Below are 27,671 nucleotides of genomic sequence, written 5' to 3'. Positions count from 1 at the left end.
TACATCTCAGATGAGCCTTCCTGGCCTTCAACACCCACCCGCTGTGTCTTATTAAAATAAAAAATAAAAAACAACAATAAAGAATGATCTTGATAATCCTCAGGCTCCCTTAATGGCCCTTAATAAATATGCATATTATATTGAATTTAAATTGAACCCCGGTATTAATCAATAACGAAGCCAAAAGAAGTGATAAGTCACCTCAATCTGATGGCACCTCGAAGAAATCATTTACTCTTTCTGCCCACAGTGCACATATATTTGCAGAGACTCTTAAAAACACACATACATTTCACATTTTATCAGTACCCACCAATGGATTTCTCCCGAGACCAGACAGCAGTGACATCTCTCCTGATGATCAAGCCAAGCGACCCAAATCGAGAAAGTGGCAAGAGGCTCAACACACAGAGCCTCATGTAGACAGCTTTGGCGAAAGCAGCCTAACAGCTTGCATCGTTTCAGCCCTACGCAGCACATACACATGCGCACACACTGACTTCCATTCTAATTGGCTTAGTTCTGGGATGGTAGTTGTGTCTAATGTCTGTTTCGGCCTGTCTCTTGTTTCACCTCCGAACAGGAAAAATAAGCTTTATCCCGACAATTCCAGGAAAGTCAGTTTCCTCCACCCTGTGGCTTGGGCAGCCAGAGGTGTGTGCGTGGTGGGGGTGGTAGGGAACAGAGGAACTGACAAAGTCACAGATATGTGAAGAACTGGAAGTGCATTCCAGCACAGAGAATAGTTCATTTAAACACACAACATACTGATGGAAATCTGTTGCAAAGGTGTAGAATGAGGATGAAAGAGTTGCCCTCTCATTGCCCATTGTGTGTGAATGAGGGATTAAATCATAGAGGAAAAAACAACAGGAGTTCCGGCTGGCATGTGTACACACACACACACACACACACACACACACACACACACACACACACACACACACACACACACACACACATGACTCGTAAAATAACACATAAAAATGTGTGTGGATTTCCTGTTTTATTTAGCAATTTTGTAGTGATTCAGTTAAATGGGAATTTAACAATAGTGTGGAACAATTAGGCCACAGGTGGCAGAGGAAGGAGCTCATAAACACATACTGACATACTGAGGTTTGATTAGGAAGTGAAATTAATGGGAATGGCATGTAGAGTGAAAAATGTCAGTCAACAGGATTTGATTGCACTTTTTAAGTAACCGTTTTAAACTACTACAGTTTACATTTAAACATGACTGAAGCTTTCAGCACATTTTGCTTCCTCGTGAATAGAAACCAGTGGAGAATAGAATACATTCAGTGACATGTTAATCGAACATTACATTACATCATGGAAATCAAGAATGCAGTATCTCAAAATATTTGAATAAAGAATGTATCATACAGAAATGTTGACTTGAGAAGAGGTCTAAACGGTGAATTAACTCAAAACACCTGCAAAGGTTTCCTGAGGCTTTAATCTCTCAGTCTGTTTCAGTACACAACCACAATCATGGGGAAGATGAGAGTAAATGTTGCATTTCATTTGGAAATCAAGGTTCCAGAGTCTGGAGGAAGAGTGGAGAGGAACAGAATCCAAGTTGCTTGAAGTCCAGTGTGAAGTTTCCACAGTCAGTGATGATTTGGGTTGCCATGTCATCTGCTGGTGTTGGTTCACTGTGTTTTCACAAGTCGAGAGTCGATGCAGCGTCTACCAGGAGATTTTAGAGCACTTTATGCTTCCATCTGCTGAGGAGCTTTATGGAGATGCTGATTTCCTTTTCAGCAGGGCTCTACACCTGCCCACAGTGCAAAAACTACTAGTAACTGGTTTGCTGACCGTGGTGTTACTGTGCTTGATTGTCCAGCCGACTCGTCTGACCCGAACCCCGTAGAGAATCTATGAGAGACACCAGACCCGACAATACAGACGAGCTGAAGACCGCTATCAAAGCGACCTGGGCTTCCAGAACACCTCAGCAGTGCCACAGACTGATCGCCTCCATGCCACGCCGCACTGATGCAGTAATTCATGCAAAAGGATTAAAGCCCTGACAGAGTATCGAGTGCATAAATTAACATACTTTTCAGAAGATTCAACATTTCTGTATTATAAATTCTTTATTCTAATATTTTGAGTTACTGGATTTTTGATTTCTGTGAGCTGTAAGCCGTAGTCGTCAAGATTAAAACAAAGAAGGCTTGAAATGTATTACTTTATGTGTAATGAATCGAGAATATATGAAAGTCCCACTTTTTTAATTAAATTATGGGAAAAAATGAACTTTTCTACGATATTCACATTTTTTTTAGATGCACCTGTATGTAGGATAAATCCAGTCACATTTCTCTAAAGCAGGTTTTCTAAAGCAGCCATCAGAAGCCTTTTGACCCTTTTCTTTGCGATCACCTGAATGCCATGCAACCTTTTCTGCCTGCTTGTTCACACTGTGGCATAACCATAGGACATAGTAGGCTCTAACCATGATTCAGAGCTCAGGCAGATATCCTTCTAAAGAGGATGATATATAACCGTGGAGCAAATCCTGCACTTAATATTTAGATGGATTTAGAAAGCATGCCCTTAATACCAGGGTGGAAATTCGTTCTCGGTTATTCAGCCTCTGAATGATACTTTGTTTCAGTGGCATGGAAAAAATTCTGATTAAAATATTGAAAATTATACTTAATATCCATGTTTCATATATAATTGCCAGTCTGTCAAGCTCTGTGGAACTAAAAGGCCTGATAAACACATTTCATACCTGGTCATTGCCTCTAACTTAAAACATCCTAAAAGCAGCTCAATGGATTTTTGCTCAAGAGTATTTCAATAATGGTTTGTATAAACCATTTGACCCCTTTGTCTTTCCATGCTTTGTACATGAACTGACCCTTTTTGTGTTCCTCTTGCTTTATTTGGCAACAGTATTTTTATTCTTGTTTCCTTTTTAAAATCTTCGAGTCTCGCCCATTCTTGGTGAAACATGTGTCTCCTTGTTTCTAAGCCAAGATTTTCCACACGAGTCCTCTAGTTCTCTAGCTTTCCCTTGTTTCCTAGTTCCTTGTGCATCATATTCTCTGGTTTTCACCATATCCTGCCTTTTTATTTGCTTTATGCTATATTTTCCATAAAACTCTTCTCATGTTTTGACCCCTCATTATACTTAGACTAATAAACACACAGCAAAATCCACTAATTTTTTATCCTTGCTTCCTGCTCATAGTAGAGTTGGAAAACTGCTTGAAGACTCTTGAAGGAGTGAGTCCACATGACTGTTGACTACAGAAACTCAACAAAAAGAATAGCTTTTAGCAGTCACAACAGGACAAAATGTAATGTAGTCCTTTACTGTCTATATGTCTTCCATACGCTTCATAAATGACATTTAGTAAGTTTAAAAAAAAAAAAAAAAGGAAGCTATTGCACTGTTGGAAAGATCAAGGAATGACCACTAGGTGGAGACATTAAGGCGTTTAGTATGTCACAATATTTACACGTAATCAATAAACATGGACTACTGGTTTCAAATGCATTTGCTCCTGATTTGTTTACATTCAGTGAGAATTATGAATGCATCTATTATGGTCAGAAATAAATAATGTAGAGAGCTGTGTGTTATGAAAAGAAGGAGAATTGTCCATCTGAGTAGTTTTTGATGGCAAGCTACAGAAAGCAGTGTGCAAAGTAGGTCAATGGCATTGACCTGTCTTACACTATCAGTGTGTACATATGGAGTTTTGCTTCCAAATGAAGCCAGGCTGTATATGAAACAGGAACACACAGTCAACAATGGTTGATGAATGCATATGCAACATAGCAGAATCTGGAAGGGTTAAACATGGTGAATAGGGTAATCATGGTGTCATGGTTTCATGGTTAATCACCATGAAAATGGTTAATCAAAAAAAAAAAAAAAAAAAACCTCATTAAAATGCATTTCCATCTATTACCATCTATTTTTTTTTTACCCAATCAAGTTCCTTACTCTAGTGTTTCTTAGGTAAGGACTTCAACCCCCTATGGACTAAAATCACATTTTAAAATATATAACCATGGTGGCCTAGTGGTTAGCACTGTTGCCTCGCACCTCTGGGGTTGAGGGTTGAATCCCACCTCTGCCCTGTGTGCACAGAGTTTGCATGTTCCCCATGCTTCACTGGTTTCCTCCCCGAGTCCAAAGACATACATTGTAGGCTGACTGGCATTTCCAAATTGTCTCTAGTGTATGTGTGATCATGCCCTGCGATGTATTGGCAACCCATCAAGGTGTCCCCCACCTTGTGCCCCGAGTCCCCTGGGATAGTCTCCAGGCTCCCTGCGACCTGGAATAGGATAAGCAGTACGGAAAATGGATGGATGGATGGTAGTGCCTTTCAGAGTACTTTTATTTAAGTACTTTACTTAAAAACTTAATCGAAATATAGCAATGCTAACCAGACATATTAAAAATATCTGGCCAACAATGTGTCAACACTACACATCAGATTTGTCAGTAATTTGACGCTTTTCCATTTTAACATATACTCCCGGAATCTCCGGCGTACTGTAAGTCCTTTCTTGTAATTGCCATTAGGTTTTAGGATTACATCTTTGAACGCCACTTGATGTTCACAATCACATCATTTGCACTGTCAACATATACAACAGCTGCTCATGCTGTTCTGCATTATGGTGTACTGTAGCTATTAACGTCCTGTATATTTGTTCTATTATGCTGCCATTTTACTGGACTGTTTTGACAGGCAGGCACCTCTCTTGTGCATCCCTCCCAGACTGATGTGTCTGTGACTAATCACAAACCCTTTCATGCTGGAATTAGCTCTAACTGAAAATGCCTGTCACAACTAATGAGATTGGCTGTTGATTTGAGGATGTGTACAAGGCAAGCCAGATTTGAAAGAAAAAAAAATTTTGAAAAAAAAGAAGCCTTAATCTGTCACATCTAGCCTATACAACATCTGCCATGCCTCCCTAACCTGCATTTTGTGACCTAAATATCAAATCAGGAAAAATTAGCCAAGGAATTAACATACATTTAGAGGCAGTGTGTGTTGTATATGTAGAATTGGAGGAAGAGGGCACAGTGTGGAAAGCAGATGTGTCACTAAGTACACTAATGAGAACTGTACAGTACTTATTTAATGAAAAACGGCAAATGATATTTTACTTGTTTGAATCCAAATATGAAACTGAACTATAACAGTATTACATAAAACACTGTATTATTCAGTGACCTCCACTAATATTGGCACCCTTGGTAAATAAGAGCAAAGAAGGCTGTGAAAAATTGTCTTTATTGTTTAACCTTTTGATCTTTTGTTAAGAAAAATTCACAAAAATACTCTCATGGATATCAAACAATTGCAAACACAACGCAGGTTTATACAAAAAAATATCTTTGTTAAATATAGGTGTGCAACAATTATTGGCACCATTTTAGTCAGTACTTTGTGCTACCTCCCTTTGCCAAGATAACAGCTCTGAGTCTTCTCCTATAATGCCTGATGAGGTTGGAGAATACATGGCAAGGGATCTGAGACCGTTCCTCCATATAGAATCTCTCCAGATCCTTCAAATTCGAGGTCCATGCTGGTGGACTTTCCTCTTCAGTTCACCCCACAGGTTTTCTGGGATGGTCATGGCAGGACCTTGATTTTGTGGTCAGTGAACCATTTTTGTGTTGATTTTGATGTAGGTTTTGGAGTATTGTCCTGCTGGAAGATCCAACCACGGCCCAGGTTTTCATTTCTTTCAAATATCTGTTATTTGATAGACTCCATGATGCCATGTGTCCATCAAAATATCCAGGTCCTCTAGCAGAAAAACAGCCCAAAACATTAAAGATAAACCACCATATTTAACATGAGGAACTTTTCCATATGGCTACCTCTCTGTGTGCACCAAAACCACATCTGGTGTTTATTGCCAAAAAGCTCTATTTTGGTTTCATCTGACCACAGAATCCGATCCCATTTGAAATTCCAGTCGTGTCTGGCAAACTGAAGACGCTTGAGTTTGTTTTTGGATGAGAGTAGAGGCTTTTTTCTTGAAACCCTTCCAACACTAACTTCTGCAATTCTCCAGCTGTGATCCTTGGAGATTTTTGGCCACTCAAACCATCCTCTATAAATGCGTTGAGACAATAAAGACACACGTCCAATTCCAGGTTGATTCATAACATTTCCAGTTGACTGGAACTTCTTAATTATTGCTGTGATGGTGGAAATGGGCATTTTCAATGCTTTTGCTATTTTCTTATAGACACGTCCCATTTTGTGAAGCTCAACAACCTTTTGTCGCACATCACAGCTATATTCCTTGGTTTTACCCATTGTTGTGATTGACTAAGGTAATTTGGCCCATGTGTTACCTCATATTTATACCCCTGTGAAACAGGAAGTCATGGTTGAACAATTCCCTGTTCCTAGTAACCCAGGTGTATTAAAAAAAAATATTAGTGAAAAGTGATTAGTGATATACAATTCCAAACCCCAAAAGATTAGTGATAGCCACTGTCAAGTCTGTTTACCCACTTCAATAATTATCTTTGACCCTCACCCTAAGAAATCTAACCCAAAAGAATTTTTTAAAGGATTTATGATCCATTTATGTCAAAACCATTTTGAGTTTTTTAAAGGAAATGTCCTGTTCCTAGTCACCCAGGTGTACTAAAAATATTTTTAAACATCGATGGGAATATACTTCAAATATACTTTTCTCATATAAATTCATAGAGGTGCCAATAATTGTTGCACACCTATATTTAACAGAGATTTATTTGATAGAGCTGTGTTGTGTTTGCAATTGACATCCATGAGAGCAGAGTATTTTTGTGAATCTTTAGAACAAAAGATCAAAAGCTTAAACAATGAAGTCAATTTTTACACCCTTCTTTGTTCATATTTACCAAGGGAGACAATATTAGTGGAGGGCCCTGTATATAAACCTAATAATGAGTCATTTAGCACAGGATTTTATACTGTCCTACAAGAGTATAATAAGAACAAATAAAAGATCAAATCTACAGCCCTTAGTACCCTTGTACTTCTGGAAAAACTCCTAAATGTTCTATGTAGATCCTAAAAGAGGAAAATGGCTTCGAAATGCTTTTTAATATCCTGTTAAACCATAAGATATTTCCAGTCATCACGCAATTGTGAACGTGATCCTCTTGCATCTCTTTGTCTTAACTCCAAAGTAAACCCACTTCTAAAAAGCTCATAATTAAATCAACCCCAAGGGGACTACCGTTGCAGCTGTCATCAACAATCCGAGCATCTTCATCAGGAGCTGGTACTGCGCAAAGCAACCTGGCTGAACCTGATTACAAGCATAATAATGTCTTCTACATGTTGAGGTGGCTAGTATTCTTAGTGAATCTAGCCTCATGAAGACACATTTTTTGCCTGTTTTATTATTAAAGAACTATTTTCTAAGTGCCATAATGTGAGCAAGGAGGGTGGATGTGTCCCAAATTGCTTGTTCCTTGGTGGGGGCACACAGGAGCCATCTGTCCTGGTACAGCAGTATCCAGATGCCTCCGGCCATCAGGGGAGACAAGGTTGCTTGGATTCATCTCTGAAATATCTATGGCACTATAGAGAGCCTAAAGGGTAAAACTTTGAACTGGAATGTCTGTCATTGGAAGAAAAATCTTATAAAGCATGTGTGGTCTAAGGCAGTGTTCTCAAACTTGAGGCTGTGGTCCCCTGGGCCAGATGACACCGGGGGGGCCACATAGACATTCTAGAACATTTATTTTACCTGTATGTCCGGATTGTCAACCTTTGAAATATGATGTACATAAAAATGAGAAATATTAATAAATTAAATCAAATCACTTATACACAGCATACTAAGAGACATCCGTTGATATACTAGTGTACTTTTAGCTACATGGTGATAAAACCGAAGACTATTTAAAACAAGTTTTAGATTGAGGACATAGTCTCTTAGCTGGGAAAGATGAGCCTAGCGTGAAAAAAATAATAAATTGCAAAAATTTGACGATTCTAGGAGGCCACAAAGGGATGCAGCCTACACAAGAGAGTCCTGACTCTGAGAAAGTCAGAGCTCCACTGGTCAAGGGTGATCAGGACGTAAAAATAGCCATCGTGAAGGTCCTGTTGCTGCATAACAGGAATTATATCTGATAACATTAGCTCTCAGTCCTAAGTCAGAGTGAATTCCATTGTGACCGGAGTCTTTCAAGAGTGACAGCTATGCCTAGTTTAGCACAACACCCAAAAATGGATGTGACTCACAATGCTTTCTGGGATTCTTGTCATATTTATAAGTTGATGCCAGACATGACTGTTTTCAGCTAGTGAGCTGCTTAGGCTGCCATGTTTGCATAAGATTCAACTCCTAATCAGGGTCTATATCTGACAGCCAAGCAGCCACCGAGACTATTGGCATCACTATGCAGTCAGAGCAGAAGATTTCCAATCCAGATCAATCCTGAGACAGTGAGCATATAGCCGGTGCCCATCTTCAGCTTCCAGAGGATTCAGATACTGGCTACATGTTTGGGAAACCACTCAACCTGCTAGTATTATGTATCCACGGGTCCAGGCAGTTTGAACAGTGGAGGATGTGGAATACTTTGAGCAGATAACACAGAGGGAAATCTCGGCCCAGTCTCAGTACTGCGAGTTAGTGGAATCTTGGAAGGTTCACTAGTCAGAGTGCATGGTCTGGTGAGGGAGAACCACTCAGTCATGCCAGCATCACATAGTCACAGGGCCGCTTTATAGTTGGTTAAATGGCAGGGGAGATGTTGCCCAGGGAGGATCCAACAAGAGGAAGAATAATTGGTGAATTCTGCTTCCGAGTAAAATGCAGGGCAAGTTTGCAGCAATAACAGCATTGCATGATTAGATTGCCATTTAGCAAATTATATAATCAAGTTGTAATCTTGAATAACAAAAGATAATATGTCAAGCATAATAAAATACAATTTAAATTCCAATGTAAACTTTAAGTTGAAAAGTAAACTAAACACAAACCAGAATTGTAGCTACAAAAACTAGATAACGTACTGCAAAAGCAACCACATGGAGCACATTATATAGCTAAAATCTTACACAGTACGCATCCAACCTAGCAATCAATCATAGACGGATATCTTTAGCCAGCTGTGACTTACCTCAAATTCAAATTTGTCTCAAGTAGACATTAGGTCTACAACACACAGTGACTGTTCAAACTACACTGACAAGTTCTGCATGCTACTGGCATCACAGTGTGCTTTATATTTATCAAGAAAACGAATACCCAAATGTACAACCATTAAATATTTGCAGGGGACAGCCAAAGTTTTTACAATAATGAATTACAATAGGCTACAGCTCAATAACAGCACGAGACACTGGGCCAGTGAACAAACTGTGTCTCTTTTCTAGTTATTCATGAGTATCATTACCATACATACTGCAGAGATTACCTTGGGCTGCCAAGTGCGTAGCTCCATATGGTGTACATGTGGTCCGACATGTACGAGACGAGGAGAAGAAAGCAGATTATGTCTTTATGATAGTGGTGTTTATTGCGAAACCTATGGCATATATCAGTCTGTGACTTTGGTTAAAGGTCTTGGAATGTGTGTGAAGCAGACAAGAAGGTATCAAGGTTAATATCACCACTTGTGTGCTTGTGCTTATGTTGCGTGTTTGTCTATGTGCAGGTGTACTGTATTATTTAGATACATGCTTGCTAACAGTATGTTGTGACAGGACTATAAAGGTTAATAAAAAAATATGTCTCAGAGCATCTGTTTACACATATAAAGGTCAATGATAATGTGCAACACACCATTAGGATGAAGAATGAAGTCACCTAATGCATGTCAGTTGTAGTATACGCCAGCATTCAACATTTCATACACACTTACTAATAACTCCAGCTAATCAAGCAGCACAATATGCGTTGACTATATTACAGGCCCGATGTGTTTAACAAATGTTTTCTTGTGTCTTTTTTTTTTTTTTTTTTAAATGCAATTACTCTGGTGGATTTTACATACACAATCTGGAATTGCTACATAGCTTCATAAATATGCTAATATTTAAAATTTGTACAATGTCAATTTTTCATGCAAAAGACAGCTTTAGTTTAAAGCATCAAGCAGCCTTTCTTGTTATCTACACACAGTGGCACAAGCTGTGTGATCATGAGTGGGTGTGTAAGGCGTGTGCTATTTAACCCAAAAATATAATATACATTTCATACAACATCAAACAAAACTACAGCTACCATTATGACCTGAGCTGTAATCACGAAATTACACACTTCCTGTCTCGTCTTGCTTTTTTACCACATTGAGGGCACCTGTTATTACCTGCCATAACCTGAACGGTAAGACGCAGACAACATCTGTAAAAACGAGAAATATCCTTTGACACGTCTAAACAAACATGAAGCATATTAAAAATCTACAATAACGGATGTATCACCAGATGAATCACAATGGACATTCTGTTCAGACTGGTCCAGCGTAATCAGATTGAGAAATCTAAGAGACAATGCAACACTAGTCTCAGATCAATAGCAAAGGCAATTCCTTGCTATTGCTATAATTTGTGATGATTATACGTAGAGTTATACCTATGATGTGGTGCTTTTATCATTGCACTCTTAGAAAAAAAAAAAGGGATCCTCAAGGGATCCTCTCATCCATTCTAAAATGGGTTCTACTTGCCCTTTCTGAAAGAGAAATCATGTTTTGTAGGGATGCCGCAGAGGGACAAAGCAAAGAACCCAAAAGAGAGCTAGTACAAATGAATATACAATTGCTGTAATTGTTGACTTTTTCCAAAAGGCTTAGATCTAGAAACATTTAAAAATAAATAAATAAATAAATAAACCTTTTAAAGGTTCTATACGGATCCCTGCTTAAAAATACAAATTACAGTGATGGTCACAACCCTGACTAGCATTATATGAAGATAAACAGCTATAGCTGTTTTATGTTGCTCAGTGCTGCCCCCTTATATGCAAGCCATTGAAAGAATGTTGATATAAAACGTGAGCGGGAAATGTTTCTACTCTTTCATGTACTAGATGCTTTCTTGTTTTGCTCCATTCAACTTTGAAAGTCATCTGGACAACAAATCCATTATTCAATACTGCATGTGTGTTAAAACACTGTCACTTTAAAACTACATACCCTGTAATATATAAATAGTTCAGCATACCAGGCTTTGCCTCTTACTCAAGACAGCCTCTACATGTAGACTGTCAGACTGCACTCTGAATACGGTGCAATCTGTTACATATCTATCAACTGTTCATTCCTCTATATGCTTGCATACCTCAGTAACAGATACTTGCTTTACAGATTTCGATGTCGCGGCTTTGGCGCCAACATAAAATGTCAGGAATGGGAAGATTTATTACTGATATTCAGTACGAGTAATAAATCAGCCAGGATGCTCAAACAACCGGACGTTAATAAAAAGACACGTTTCATCAGAGCTTATGAAAGTTTTACAGAAGATAGCATGAGAGAGTGCATTCCAGCAAACTTGTCAGACATCCAAATTAAACCGCAAAATGAATGCTAAGAATGTATACCACTGACAAGGAGGTGTGTGAGATGCCATGCGTTCATGATTTTGAATGAAGTACTCGCTTTATCCATAATTCTAAATCCTTTTTCATCAGTCTTTCATTTTGATTATATCGTTCAACTAAAATTAGGGAGGTTTATTCATGACCCAAAAAAGGTCAATCATATTATGAGGTCTCAAACATTAACCTCCTTTAGTAGTTCTAAAACTATCCAGGTTGAAATTGACCCACAGGAACTGTAAGCCTCTGAAACACTGACACACAGCAGAGAAGACTTTCTACATTCTAGACGACACCACACTGCCTGGGCGTGTCAGGACATCAGCCTTCAGGGTCGTACAAATCACCCCTGATGCCTTGTTCCTTCCAGCAATAGACACAGGATTAAGTTCCTCAACAGCCTGCATTTGCTTGACAGCCTGGGCAGGTCTTTTGGTGGATTAAATAAGACAAGGCACGTCTGCTAAACCCACCACTTGGCCCAAATGTTAATTTTATTTATTTATTTTTTTTTTACTTTTTCATATGATCTTATGATTTTGCAATCCATTGATGAGATTACTTAGCTAGTATAAGATTTCTAGTGTTATATGTGTTGTTTGGATGTCTTGAACTATAGATATTACATATAAAATGCATTCTCCTTCTCTAACGTGTAGTTCATACCATGTTGAGCTTCACACACACACACACACACACACACACACACACACACACACACACACACACACACACACACAACTGTTCATTGTTTTTACAGAGGGCTTTTACCAATTGGATATTTTTTTTTGACGGGAAAGGGGGGGATGGGGGATTAGTTGCAGGGTTGGGGGTGGGGTTAGTTGAACACAAAATCTCTATACAAATGAAGTCATAATAAAAGCTGACTTCTAACTCCACCCACCCTAACAGTAACCGTCACTTTATAACAAATTGGTCCATTCAAATGTTTAGGAATTTCCAATCATGGAAGCATGCCAGGTTAGAAGATACCTCTTATCAAGAAGGGTACCTAGCCACTTTTCTATGAGAAATAATTTGCTGCGAATTGGGCGAGTTTACGGATGCCCTCTAGTGGCAGAAATGCAGTCCAGCACAAAGATGGTGCATCTGCCAAAGAACCACTTATACACAAACAGGTGACTTATCAAAGACAAATCAACCCTAAAGAATACCTGGAACCAGTCAGACTCCTCTGTAACAGCTCTGATTACACATAACGTCTACCTGAGAGCAGAGCAATGGAGCATGTTCTAGTTTTTTTTTGTTTGTTTTTTTTCCCCAGAATCATTTACTGGTAGAGAAGTGGTCAGAAACACTCCTGGAATTTGGCAGCTTTAGCTTTATTTAGATAAGCAAAGGAAGTACACATTGAGAGAGGAGAAAAGACTATGATTTTGACACAATTGCTAGATTTCGAGGGAAAACTTGATCGGCTTTAGCTCCTGAAAAGTTCATTTCAGGTCACAAAGAGCTAGTTTGTGCTAGAATAAGCCACACTTTCGCATCAGGTCAAAGATATGAGCAGAGCGTATGATTCTGTAGCCAAGAGCAATCTTTCGGCCTCAAGAGCTCGCCAGGCACTTGCGGTGCATAATAAGGTACACGACTGAGACACACTGTAGTGACACAGAGAGAAGACAGTGGGAATAACAACTCTGCTGCTATCATATGCCCTGACAGGTTTACAGGAATAAGGGGAATTTTGACTCCCTTAGTCAAGTTCTGAAAAGAAAAAAAAAAAGAAAAAATCTGTGTCAAAACTTCTCCATAACAATAGATGGCACTGTGTGAAAACTTGACATCCACTAGTGCAGACAAGCTCATCTGATCGGACTGGATCCAGAGACGGTTGGATTTGATCTGTGTCAGCTCCTGTCACTGTCAGCTGCATGAAGTGTGTGACAGTTTGACGAAACAAAGAAGTGCACTGTTTGCCTGTTACAAAATCCTCCTCCTTTCTTCTTTACATACTGTAGGCTGAAGTCTGATAAGCCACCAAACACGGCATTACTGTGTGGCATTCAATGCCTGCTACTGAGGCCAGGGTGTAATCAGTAACATATTCCTCAATCACACACACACACACACACACACACACACACACACCCACTCACACACTCAGACATACAAGCAAACTTTTAAAGGTTGAAGGCTTTCAATAGCGAACCTCATATATTTGCACCGAGAACTAATGAGGGCATCTGAGGTGAAAAAAAAAAAAGAGGTCAGCCCAAGCTGACTCAGGAGGCTTGCACTTCATTACAGGCGCTGACACATCATACACATCCAACAGCACTAAAACAGCTCAGTCTGCTCACATTACTGTGGCGGGGACTTTCTAAGAGTCCACTCACATGCTTGTAACTTAAGGACAGCAGAGATTTGTTATTCGTGAACCTGCTTCCTGAGATGTCTGTTTCACTCAAAGTTAAAAGTTGTCCTACAAGAGCAGTCATGCTTTTCGGTACCTTCATTTTATTACACTATTCAAAAGACCTTTTCTGTATATTCCCTAGAAGTCAGGATCTCCTGTGCGCAATATACGAAACATAAATCCAATAAAATTCTGCCGTATCGGCTTCTACTTGCTTACCTTCCACATGGTTAAAATTCCATCATCCAGCAGCAGAGTGAAAAGACAGTAAAGCTAGGTGTGAATGCTCAGGTTTCCCTGCACTCCGGTGGCTTTCTCTCACACACTGCGCACTGCTCAGGGAAGTTGGAGCACGAGCATGTCCGACTTCAAGTGTGTCACTGGCTCTCGTGGAGCATCAGCTTCCCCTGAAGTGCTCAGGAGGAGCAAACCTAGCACGATGGTCCGCCTCCAAATTACTCGGCCCTCCCTCTCTCCCTCTATTCAGTTCCAGCTGAGGGCATGGGAAATATGGAGTGGGACGGGTTTGCAGAAAGGGACCAATGATAATCTAGATGGGGTGTGATATTCCAATGGTGTGGGGGTGTTAGGCTGCTGAATTATTATCTCCTACATTCTGGCTAGATTTTCTCATATCTCTCTCATATCTCTCTGTCTCTCTCTCTCTCTCTCTCTCTCTCTCTCTCTCTCTCTCTCTCTCGCTCTCTCTCTCTCTCTCTCTTTCTCTCTCTCTCTCTCTGTGTTGTTGTAGTCATCTCAGAAAAGACTGTCTCATCTGATGACCACCGGTCTTTATCATTTTCAAGGTTTTGTCATAAACCTTGGATTATCAACTCCATCATTGCAGTTCACAATTTTACCTACAAATGCAGAAACAAAGAGACAAGGAACACATAAAGGCGCTGATAATTCTAAAATCTGTATATCTAGGCTCCCAGATACTGACGTCCCCTGTCTTTCTACTGCATCTTTCCCAGCTGCTCGCAAGACAACAATGACAAGTGCTGTCTCTCATCATTGCAGATGAGCTAAGTCAGTTTTTATTACCTACTACAAAGTCACGTTCTAGTAAATAACTAGCTCAGGCTGTTGCTTGCACATTGCTCAGCCAGCCACCAGCCACTCTGAGTAAGATGAAAGGAATGTCAGGGGTCAATAGCGGGCCAGGATGGCCTGACATTGCCCTTGATGGAGTGTGGTGAAGACCAGCAAAACATTTCTTAACATCTTCCACATGTCCTGACACAAATTCAGCTTGTGATAAGATCCTTTGGCTGCCAAGTGTGCTCATCGATCATTGTGAAAATAATCCCATAATAATCATTAATTGCAAGTGAAAAATCATCCCAAGGTGATCATAAAGCATAGCTACTGTATGTCTTGAATATATAACACGTCGAGGAAAAAGACTGAGTATGAATGAATTGCAGTGAAACCACAATAAGTTTTGGAAACATTGCATCCAAAAGTGTCATTTCCATCAAAACCTGCATGAGCGTGGTTGGTATTTAACCCCTTAAACCCCCAGGACCCACTTCATTCATTCATTCATTCATTCATTCATTTATTTATTCTGGATCCAGAGCTTAACCTGAGAACACTATATGCAATAAAGGAATACATTCTGGATGGGACACCAATCCATTGCAGAGGACCATACATGTATGTTCACACACTTGTTCACACCTATGGGAAAATTAGAGTAGGCACCTAGCATGTTTTGGGAGGCGGGAGGAAACCAGAGAACGGACACAGGGAGAACTTGCAAAACACCACACGGACAGTAAACCAAGCTCAAAATCAAACTAAAGAGCCTGGAGACACTTTACATTCCTCACTCTCATTCTACCTTTCCTATTTGTCCCAGTGTGATAAATGCATCATAAATGTACCGATAATGTGTTATAAATATAGCATATATTACACCATATAATTCCTAGCAACAGTGTGTATAAATGTCCATTAGTGGTTATAGTTACTTGCATGCCACTTTATAAAGCATAAAGCATAAATATACTGTACAGCATCTTAATGTCAGGTTACATACACATTATAATATCTGTTCATAAGAAACCCTATTATTATAATGCACTATAACAGGCTCTGGTAGAGTATCTGAATTCTAAGTTGGATAAACTTTTAATATTGCAATGTTTTATGTATGCTATAGAACAAAAAAAAAAAGTGCATTAAATTGATAAGGCATTAGGAAAACTAGACTCATTGGATATGTTACTAACATTTCATAGCAGTTAATGAATAGTACACTTTAAGCTGAATATCTAAATAATACGATGAGACTTTAAGGGGTTAAGGAATTATTTCTACACTGAGCTTTAGTAATATTCGTGGAAACCCAGCATGAAGTTCCCGAGAGATGGCGTTAGCTTAGAGAAAAGGATTAAATAAGTGTTTAACACATATGTATGGCTTGTGAACGTTGAACAAAGATTTATGCATGACTCATGACTGATTTCTTTAACATAGTGTTGTGCATAACTGTGTAGTGAACAAGACACAGCTGTAATGTGATAAGGACTACCCAATGATAGTCTGGAGTTGCCTTTAAAAAAAAAAGGCAACTTCTGTGTCTTTGCTGTGTGTGTTGGATCAGGCCCAGATTGCACTGGGTTGTAAAGGTTTTTCAGAAGGTTAAATTGTGCTTTTAGCTTCACAGAATGCCTGGAATTTCAAGGTCTTTGCCTCTTTTCTCTTGGCAAACCCATTAAAGGACTAATGGTCTTTGTTATAAAAAAAAAAAAAAAAAAAAAAAAAAACTCAAGCTGTTCTCAGATAAGGAGGAAAAGCAGAACATCTCATCAATACTAAGGTTCAGATCATATCTTTGAAAGGAGGCTCACAGTTGCACTTGGTATGTCGTTTAAATGACATTTAATGTTGCTTAATTGACCGCCCTTGTCTTCCTCCTGCCCCAGAGTCTTTAAAACACACCTCCTGCTTTCTTTCACTAGGATTCCAAGAGGTTTTCTGACAGTAGAATTTAAGTTGTAAACATCCAAAAAAAAAAAAAAACAGACTGGTGATATTTCATCAGTAATTAACTGTTATTCTGTTTACAAAGACCTAGGTGGTTCATGAGGTCATCTTTACATGAGGAACAGCAACTAACCTCAAAAAAAGGCAATCTGCCCTTGTCATTTGAGGTCTTTCCTGTAAAATCTTGAGTATATTATTTCTCTCGGTGGCGTTTTACCAGAAAAGTGAGTTCAAATGGCTTTTTAAAAAATTTAAGTCATATAAAATGCTGTAAGATATACGACACTGGGCCCAAACAAAGAGACATCACCATGTCTACTTGCATTTTGTTGTTGTATTGCATATGTTGTCGTATTAATTATTCACATGTATGTCATTATCTGTCCATCAGAACAGCAAGATTGTTGTTATGCATTTCTGCATCCTGCCCATAGGTCTTTTGAGGTTCTGTGAACTACTGGAAAGCGAATTGGCTGGGGAAGCAGCTCCAGGGGCAGTTGCTGACTCACTTAAATTGCTATATAGCATTTATTGACTTCAGTGGACAGTAGGGTGTCCGAATAACAAAGACAAACTAAGGTTAATATGAGATCATGAGGTTAGTCAGGAATAAGGTAAAGTACAAATAGGTAACAAAAACTTGCCAGGTTTTTTTTTTCTGCATGTTCCCATAAAATCGTGAAACATTTCTTACTTTACACGCATAGGGTTTTGGCAGTTAAATAGGGTTTTGCTTGATTCCAATAATAACACATGCGGTTCAGTTAATCCTCTCCAACCGAGAGGATCACCACGGGTGCATTAGCATGCTGCTTTTCTGTTCTGCTTAATGCACAATTCACGCTTAATGCAGTGTGACTGGAGCAGCGGTGATTACGCCGCTAATGACATTTAGCACATCTGAGCGGATCACATGTCCGGCAGCAGTGATTGTTTGAGAACTCATTTTAGGGCTAGGGATCTCCGCTTGACAGAGCATTAATTTCAGAGTACACGTATTTCGGTCATTGGTTTTAGACCAGGAACCACCAAAAGCTATGTACAAAAGCTATGTATGTCTTCTTTTTGCACTGATTGAGATAGCAAAGCTAATCTTATATTCAAAGCCTCATATATTAGACTTTCATAAAAGTGTTATTATATGTGAAATTAATTACAGATTATATGATGGGTCAGTATACTTTCGATGAAATGTTCTACAGCTGTGTAGGTCATCAGTGATGGATTATATATTTATAAGTATCTATACATTATTCAGACACATATTTGCAAAAAAAAAAAAAAAAATTCTGGTAAATGTGCCTCATATGTCTTGTAGATTTATGCTGGAAACACTATAATACTGTTGTATAACCATGAACTTTTTTAACCAAGAACTAAGCAGGAATAATTAGTAGTTCTTCATTAACTCTTAGGTGACTCCTATCAGCTACTTAAAACTACCAGCTAATTTCTCAGTAAGTTTGTTAGCAGGAGTTCACTATTAACTTAGCAGTAATTACGGAGACTTAAATTTCTCCTACTAGCTAACTATGGCCCTATTATTTTAACTGCTGATTAATTAGTGATCACATCGGCATTCATTCCCAACAGCTAAACCTTACATTCTTCCTGTAGTATCTACTACCTAATATACCTTAACCTATTCCAGTACCTCAGTGTCTAAAATGTAAATGTCTATATGATTTATTATAGTCCATACAAATAGGTCTCCGCAGAGGAGCACAGTTTTGGTGTGATGTTTTATTTAGCCAGTCAAGGTCTAAAAAAAGAAATGGAAAACAATAGCCTGCAAAAAGTACAAGGTTGTAATGTAACAACGAATAACACATTCTCCATTAACATACTTTAAAAGTGATGTAAATAAGCAACAAAACTGTAATGCTGTTTTGTTAATACAGTCATTAGTAATGCTTTTCCATGTGTTTCACTTTATAATACTGTTCCAGATCACCAAAAAAAAACGATACGGTAACATTTCATTCAATAGTAATAAGTTTCACGTAATTGTTTATGCATGCCCAAAACATATTTGCTGTCCTTACAGTTAAAATGTACCACACAAAGTAACCCCTAAGTGATTCATACAACTTGGAGCTGTTTTCCAGTAATAACAAAGCAGGGCTGACAAATTCATTTAAAAATTAGCAGCTTAATCCTGAAAACAATTTAATAATAATAACCTGAACAAACTTTAATATTAGCACATTGTTTACTCTTATCACATATGAGCAAATGATGTGTAGTTGTGGGGTGCAGAAGTTTTAATTAAAGCTGCGGTATGGAACTTTTTTTGGGTTAAAAATGAATTAGAATAAGCTTACCGATTCGCAAAGGGTAAGTTTGTAATAATGATTTATAAATTGAGCTGTCGAGTCAGATTTCACAGGAAATGTCAGTTGACGTCATTCGTTTTTGCGTGGTTACGTCACCTGATTCAGCTATGTAGCGAGTTTTACTATGTTGTTCTTTTGTTTTGCTATGGTCAGTGTCGTAAAATTGCACTTATTTTTTCTTTTGCTAGCTATGAGAGAGAGCAACTCAGCTCTCGCAGTTCGAAAAGCAAAAAACAATTTATTTAATAAAACTCCATCAAACGGCAACAAAGCTTTAAGGGAGGACAGGCACTATCCACTCATCTCTGATCACCTGCAAGCAGAAGATGACTAGAGCGATGGAAAAGGAGATTACATTAGAACGATAACTACAATTAGTATATAAATGAGTATGTTATGCTTGTTTTTTTTTTTGTTGTTATAACTGGTAATAATTGTAATAATTTGTTACAGCACTGTGAGCCTGTGGGCAGACAGTGCCAACGCATTGGGAAAAATTAGCCTTTTTCCTTTAATCAATCTCACCAGTCTGTTGTGCATTTCTGTTGTTCCAAAAAGCTAAGTACTTTCATATACTGTCTTATTTGGTTTGCCCTTTTAGCTTCTTTTTGCCTGCTATTACTCTCCTGACTGTTTCCTCGAGTGTGCTGACTGTAATGATAATGCGTGCCTAGACCTAAACCCTATGAACTCTCTCTGCACATTCATGCTTCTATGTCTAAACCTTCCATTGGTTATGACACATCTTATACAAAATGTGCTATATTTACAATATAATATTTTTTTCAATATATTTTACATGGGATACGATATTGCACTTTTCCACTTTTAAATGTGCTGAAAAGGTGGAGGAAACCTGCTGAAATATCAAACAGATGCCTTTCCAACATATAATGGGTATTTGATTTGTTTTTTATTTAGCTATTTGTTTTTTGTTTTTTTTCATGTGACAACCGTCTTGTCTTAGGTAGAACATTTAAACATTTGAACAGCTGCTTTGGAAACAGCAAAAAGATCTGCTGTGTGAAATGTCAGCATCCCATTTAATTATTCATTTTAGCATTAAAGATGCAATAGTATGACCTTCTGTTTATTTAATTTATTTTGCATAAGCCTCTGTCTTTACCAGAAGCTGAAAAGTATTACCTCCAGGCAAGGATGATTCATGGTTTTCTGTCTTATCTAGGTCAAACTGATAATACATATTGCACAATACATAAATCACAGTAATCAAAGGATGAAACAACACATTAGGTTTACTTGTCTAAACAAAGCTGCATTCCTTCCACAAAGTGTGGTTTAACTGTGCATTAAGCAAGTGCATAAACAGCAAGAGGAGGCCTGACTTCCTGGGAATTCTGAGATTTTATTATCCTGCACCATTAGTATCTATAATTCAGCCTAATCAGACAAGATTGTGAGTGCCAACATGAGTTATAGTTTGAGAGTGGATATTGATATAAAATCAGTCAGTACGATGTTGTTAAAGCAGGATACATGTTGGTATAACAGCTTGTGCATGGGTAAAGTGTATTGGCCTTTTCAGGTATAATCACTAGCATGGCTAAGCCTTCCCTCTATCTGGAAAAAAAAAATTCTGAAAATTAGGTTCACGTTTTAGCATCTGCACGTTGTGGTTTTGATGCCACTAAATCAGTACTCCAATCAGCATGTTGTTCCACCTGTCACTGAAGCCCCCACCGTTCTCCAAGTCCTCAAAGGTCTTTGTTTCCAGCTGGGAATTAGCTGGGATTTAGCCAGCCAGTGTGTAGGTCCCCCTTGTGCTGGCAAAATAGCTCTGACCCATCGAGGAATGGACTCCACAAGACCTTTGAAGGTGTGCTGGGGTATCTGGCACCAAGATGTTAGCAGCCGATCCTTTGAGTCCTGTAAGTTGTGAGCTGGGTGGACTTGGATCGGACTTTTTGTCCAGCACATCTCACAAATGCTCAATCGGACTGAGATCTGGGGAATTTGGAGGCAACACCTTGAATGCTTTGTCATGTTCCTTAAGCAATTCTTCAACAATTTTTGCAGTGTGGCAGGACGCATTATCCTGCTGAAAGAGGCCACTGACATTATGGAATACTGTTGCCATGAAGGGGTGTATTTGGTCTGCAGCAATGTTTAGGTCGATGGAACGTGTCAAAGTAACATCCACATGAATGCCAGGACCCAAGGTTTCCCTGCAGAACATTGCCCAGAGCATACACTGCCTCTGTCAGCTTTCCTTCTCACACAGCGCATCCCGTTGCCATCTCTTCTTTAGGTAAGTGATGCACAAGTACCTGGCTGTCCACATGATGTAAACGAAAATGTGATTCATCAGACTAGGCCACCTTCTTCCATTGCTCCAGAATGGGCACTCAGACCGGTCTGCGGCTACACAGCCCCATATGCAACAAGCTGCAATGCCACCTTTCGATCATAGCCAACATTAACTTTTTCAGCAATTTGTGCTACAGAAGTTCTTCTGTGGGATCGGATCAGATGGGCTAGTCTCCGCTTTATACACGCATCAGTGAGCCTTGGTCGCCCATGATCCTATCACCGGTTCACTGGTTGCCCTTCCTTGGACAACTTTTGGTAAGTACTAACCACTGCATACAGGGCCAACCCCACCAGACCTGCCATTTAGGAGATGGTCTGACCCAGTCGTCTAGCCATAACAATTCAGCCTTTGTCAAAGTCACTCAGATTCTTACACTTGCCCATTTTTCCTCCTTCCAGCACATCAACGTTGAGAACTGACTGTTCACTTGCTTCCTAATATATCCCACCCACTGACGGATGCAGTTGTAACGAGATTATATTTTAGTGTAATGTCTGATTGGTGTGTATGTTTCTCATATACAGGTTTCTCCTGGTTCCAGTTTCTTTCAACAGGAAAATCAGCAAATCATTCTGGAACTGGAACTGAGGGCCCCCGTATTGTACAGTAACACTGTGAAAACACATTTATCTGTCTGTATATTCATATTTACAATTCATATATTGTATATTAGATGAATGTCCTAATGTTGAAAATATTTTCTGATAATGTCTATAGTTTTACACTCACACATTACAAAAGCCTTTGATCCTGATACATGAGCTCTACAGCACAACGATAATATGAGGAAGAGTACAATACAGCTCAATAGTTGCAGTAATTAAATTAACTTCATTGGTCTGAGCTCTGCAGTAGAGTCTGTAATGCAATACACCACTTACTGTTAAAGGTCATGTTTTTTAGAACGTTATCTAATAATAATAGTTAAAATTTTATACTCCAGTAAACAAACGTTCAGCAGAGAGTTCTCTATTATTTGTAGCTCACTGGTTTAAAGGTTCATTCTGCCCAGGATTGTTGTGAACCATTTAATATTCTCATATAAAAACATTTTTATTGAGTACACCACAGCGACTCAAGATCTGTGATAAACGAGCGGCTGTAGTGTTAGAAAAGACTAATGATGGCACAACTGCCATTGAGTTTAAGTCTTTAGAAAGTGTAGGGTTCTCTGAGTGTAATAAATGCCTTAGTCTTAAGTAACACTTTTTCACATTGCTCTCCCCACAGCAATGTCGGTTCGACAAGTGAGCAACAGTAATGAAGGGTTTAATTCTCTGGCCTCATTCAGATGGTTTTGATTCATTGCACCTTCCCATGACCACGCACTCTGGCCAAAACATAATGTTCCACTAAGCTCTTGATAATGTTATCCTCAGCCACTGGCTAAGATTGTAGTGCAAAGTGAAATATGGGCATGGTTAAGACAACTATCATGCTCTTAGTCCTCACTGTGAATAAAAACAAACCATGGATTTCTACTTTTAAAAAATGCACTCCCAGAAAAAAAAATGATACTAATGGTACTGTACCATTCCTTGTGACTGGGGTGGTACCCTCAAGCGTACATCTTGTACTGGGTATCTTTTATCTATAATGGTAATGTGCCTTTACTTGAACAGATAATTACAGTCCAATTATGTATCTTAAATCATTTTTAAGGTGCACTATTTCCATTTCCAGGTGAAAGATATATATTGGATGTACAAAAGATAAGAGTACCACCCCAGTGAAAAGGAAAGGGACTTTCTCTGAGCATGTTTATGCAGTGCAAGCTCATAAACTGTAACGTGTTAGATGTGTGTGGAACCAGTGTATCTCTGTTAATCTCAGAACATCTTTTGTCACCCTGCACAGTTTAGTCCCATTGCTAATCTCATACACCTAGAACCAGAGGTGAGTTTAGACTTAGAACTAAACTCCAGCCGATCTGCCCTACAGAACCCTGAGTATCCACTTTCAAACATCCTGCTATAACCACACTGACTAGCAACATCAGCCATTGAGCCCAGGCCTTTAACACTTAGAAGACTCACAAGCCAATCACTTGATGGAAAGCCCAAGCAGTTGTGAATTACCTCATTAGAGCCATTTTTGGGGGCAGTTAGTGGTTGCTTCCAGCGGAAGAGGTTTTTTGATGGTCTAATCAGAAGCCATTGATAGCGCATGGATTTCCGGGGTGAAAGAGAATGATCAAATCTAAGTTTCTCTGGATTTGATAATCAGTCCCTAACAAATGTTATTCTGATTTTATGAAATGGAAAAATAAATAAATAAATAAGGATATTCTTCTGGTGACAAAAATTTAATTAATAAATAAATAACATCTGATAAAATACATATGGAATAGGTGTTGACTGCATTCAGGATCAATGATTTTCATAATGTTTCAGGAAGCCAAAAGAGATGATTACGATTTAATTAACTTGTGGTTGGTTGCAACCATGTAGGCTACATGGATTAACTAATTACAAACTTGGGTACAACGAGTTGTTTAGTCACAAATCAAACATAAAGATTTATTATTGATTTGGATGAGTGAGTGGGCCTAAAATGCAGATTGCACCACATTGGTGAACCTGTCTAATCTCATATTCTTCTGCAAGCCTGTCAGCCAAAATTACAGTCTACTGCTGTTAAACTTTGGGTGACATGACCCTAGACATGTTGTGTTTTGACATGACCCTACGTATGAATGTAATAGTTTCTGTAATCATCCAAATGTATTTAGTGTCTGTGCAGTTAGAAGTACAGTATGAAGGGAACAGAGGATATACAGTTGACACTCGGAAGTAGGAAATGTGCTTGCCACAATACTGATCACTAAATATAATCCAATCTCGAGTTTCTTTATTTGATACCAGTAACTGCTATAGAGTTGTTCTGTTGTCAAATAATGCCCAGCAATTTGCATATAAAAGGAACAGCAGCCCTGGAAGTTTAACAGTAGTACACTGGGGGTTTTTTTAAGAATAGCAGGGTTGCAGATGTACAACAGACAAGGGGCTATCAGCATTTTAGGCTCCCAGCTTGTCCAAATGAACAATCAATCTGCATGTGTGATTTGTACCTAATCATGATTAAATTATGATTTGGGCCGAATTGCTGTTTCTGTTTTCTACAGACAGAAATGAGAAATGTACACAGACTCACATTCGTATTGTATTTGACAGTATGCACCACAGAATAGTGTGGTTTGTAAGCTCTGCATTAAACTTTCAAATCTTTTCATGACATGCACACAATCCCTGCCATACCAAATCAAGATAATCTTAACTGATCCTCTGTACCAAGCATTATTTTTTTTCATTTCCTGGTACATGATGTATGGGACACTCAACACTAGCCCAAAGTACAAATCACCCTTATTGTGACATTGAAACAGATACAGTTTTCCCCACAGGAAGCAAAACTTTAAAGCTGATTACACATCTTTGGCTTTAAATCACACACTGAGGCTACATTATATATTCCCAGCAGCCAGCCTTCAGCCTTTCTTCTCAGCTTTTCCATTGTCATCTGGAACACGGATTGCCTTTCAAGTAAATAAAGAATTTTTTTTTTTTTTTTTTAAATCACAATTTCCGTTTGCAATTAAGACACCAACCAAATAAAAAAACACAGCAGGATGTATAGAGTAGCATTTGTTAGTGTGTGAGACTCACAGAAATGGTGTGGATTGAAATGTTGGTTAAAATGGCACCCCATCTTTTCAGTGAGATTCACAACTCAAAAAATGTTTCAGAAGTGCTCTTAGAGTAAGCTGACCTGTAAGGTGCTCTGAAACAATGACACTATTACCATGGGAGGTGGAAGAGAGGAGACCAAGACCATGACAAGCACAAATAATTGGCTGCCTGGCATACTTCCAGCAATATATTAAGTGAGTCCAGTATTTAATTACATTCGTTAGACATTTTTAAAATTATATTATTCATACCTGTTTCTGTAATAACACGCCAGTTGTTGTTTAGTGATTTATTATGGATAATACTATTTAGTCATTTAATAGTTGGATGAAGTTGCCTGTTTATGTGTTGTGCTTTGCTCATTTACTCTGATGTTAGAAATAGGACAGGACCTTTAAGCCTGTGCTTGAATTATACAATTTTGCCATTTTAGTAAATTGATTAGTGATTGCAGATTGTTTCATAAATGTGCCTAATGAGAAATACATTATTTGTATTATTATACTGAAGAACAAACACAGTGAAATGACATTGAGGCAGTAGATTTCGAATGGGAACACTACAGGCTGAAGAGCTACACCCATGTTAGCAATATATCAGCATTACACCAGCAAATTAGGTGTGTGCCTGCACACATTATAGAGCTCACTTCATGCATTGCATGGTCTTGTTTCGAGCTCAGACCTGCATTGTAATCAAGTTACCCTTCAAGAATGACTTGGATCTACATCATTGAACATCATTGAACATTCACAGGATGCTAAGTAAATAGCATAGACGGAAAGGATGGCTGAACCAAGATTAGTCTGCTGCTCCTGGAGAGTAATAGCAATTTGATTAGATTTATAAAGAGCATGAGGCTGCATGCAAATGCAAAAAAAAGAAAAAAGAAAAAAGAAAAAAAAAAACCCAAAACTGCCTGTTACACAAATGCATAGACACTAAGACAGGACAAGCTAAAACAGAACTGTAAGAGTGTTTTGGTTACTTATTAAATAGGAATATTTGGGCAATTTATGAATTAATTGTGGTTTGGACAAAGCATGATATATTAAGAAATCCAAATCTATTGTATGCCATTTACAATATACATTCCTGATAAACGGCATAAGCCAAAGGATGCACCTGCTTGCTTCTATACAACACTAATACTCCTTCTCTACACAAACTTATTTCACTGACGTTATCATTTTCTTTTCTGCTCTGAATCTCTATAGGTTCACATGATCCCCAGCAGACCACAGAGGAACAAACCTTACTGACCATCTGTTTCGAGGACATCTGCCTAATGGGCATGACTATAGTTGAAAAATATGCTGACATACTCAATGCAAAAATGCAACATCTAGTTAGACCATGACTTATTAAGAGCCTGATATTGACAGAGCATAGCATAGCTTTTGTCTGCTTTTGTTGGATCCCACATAACTTCAGTTACAGAGCCACTGTAAATACTAAGCACAGCATATGAAAGATAAAGAGGGGTTTTCTGCTCATGTTAGTTTTAATTAGAAACAGAGTGCTTAGGCTATCTATTAAGAACTGATGTATATGACAAGACCAGAGACTAATGTGGAAAAAAAAAATTGACGGCAAGCTAAATTAAATCAGCATGTTTCATTATCTGCCTACAACTGTTATTACAACCCATTACAATATGAGCCATATCTGATATGAATCATATTAAAATAAATACAGGAAATATTGTGATAATTTCAGAAGAATATTTGGTTGTGTTTTGCTGGAGTCATCCAAGCCTTAAATCTGTAAAAGCTCTTCTCTGTAACTGAACTTATTCTCATAAGTGGTGATAAAATTTGACAAAATGATAACAAGTCGAGTCGGTTCTTCAAGCCTATCAAAGCTTGCCATTATAAAAAAAAAAAAAAAAAACACAAAAGAATCTCATAGAAGTGATGAATAGATGCTATGCTGTCATGTTCGCCTTATCATGCATTACTTGAATCAAGACCCATCACTCTCAAACCCCTTTGTGAGCTTGGTCACTGGAGAGCACTCAAGATCTTTTTCAATAGACCAAAGAAACCCATAGTAAGGGAAGAGCCACGGCAAACAAATTACTTTCCACTTTTATTGTAAATTCTGCTCATGACTGATGTGGGGAATGCATCAGTCTAGGGAGGAAGGCTTGAGAATGGTTGGCAGGCTGGAGTAACCATAGCAGAGGGACAAGGAAGGCTTTCATTTCGGAATGAGAAGGACCATTCCACCGTGAATAGATCAGAGAGCGTGCCTGACACATAGGCCAAAATCGTGCTGGGAAGAAGGCCTGGTATCCAACCTGGCAACGGCGCCAGCTAATCACTGCTGAGAGGCATAGAACTTAAGCTTGCTAGTGCTAGACCAGTTAACTCTAAGTC

General features: G+C 38.6%; 1 protein-coding gene across 3 annotated transcripts in view; it reads right to left on the bottom strand.

The window, feature by feature from the left end:
* mid1 (midline 1) overlaps positions 1-27,671 on the bottom strand; it is a 59,670-nt gene that overhangs the window by 29,880 nt on the left and 2,119 nt on the right. Inside the window, exon 1 of one of the 3 annotated variants that reach the window (XM_017458059.3) lies at positions 14,156-14,339. The exons of 1 other annotated variant lie outside the window; for it this stretch is intronic. Coding sequence is in view for 1 of the 2 variants with exons in the window: in XM_047151174.2 (XP_047007130.1) it covers positions 314-419 (106 nt within the window). In the remaining variant the exon portion in view is untranslated. Of the gene's footprint in view, positions 1-313; positions 757-14,155; positions 14,340-27,671 lie in introns of those variants that run through there. One more of the 3 variants, XM_047151174.2, reaches the window with a different exon arrangement.

This window comes from Ictalurus punctatus, chromosome 26 (assembly GCF_001660625.3).
Source record: "Ictalurus punctatus breed USDA103 chromosome 26, Coco_2.0, whole genome shotgun sequence".
In the NCBI taxonomy this organism is placed as follows: Eukaryota; Metazoa; Chordata; class Actinopteri; order Siluriformes; family Ictaluridae; genus Ictalurus; species Ictalurus punctatus.
This window is presented reverse-complemented; position numbering and strand designations above follow the sequence as displayed.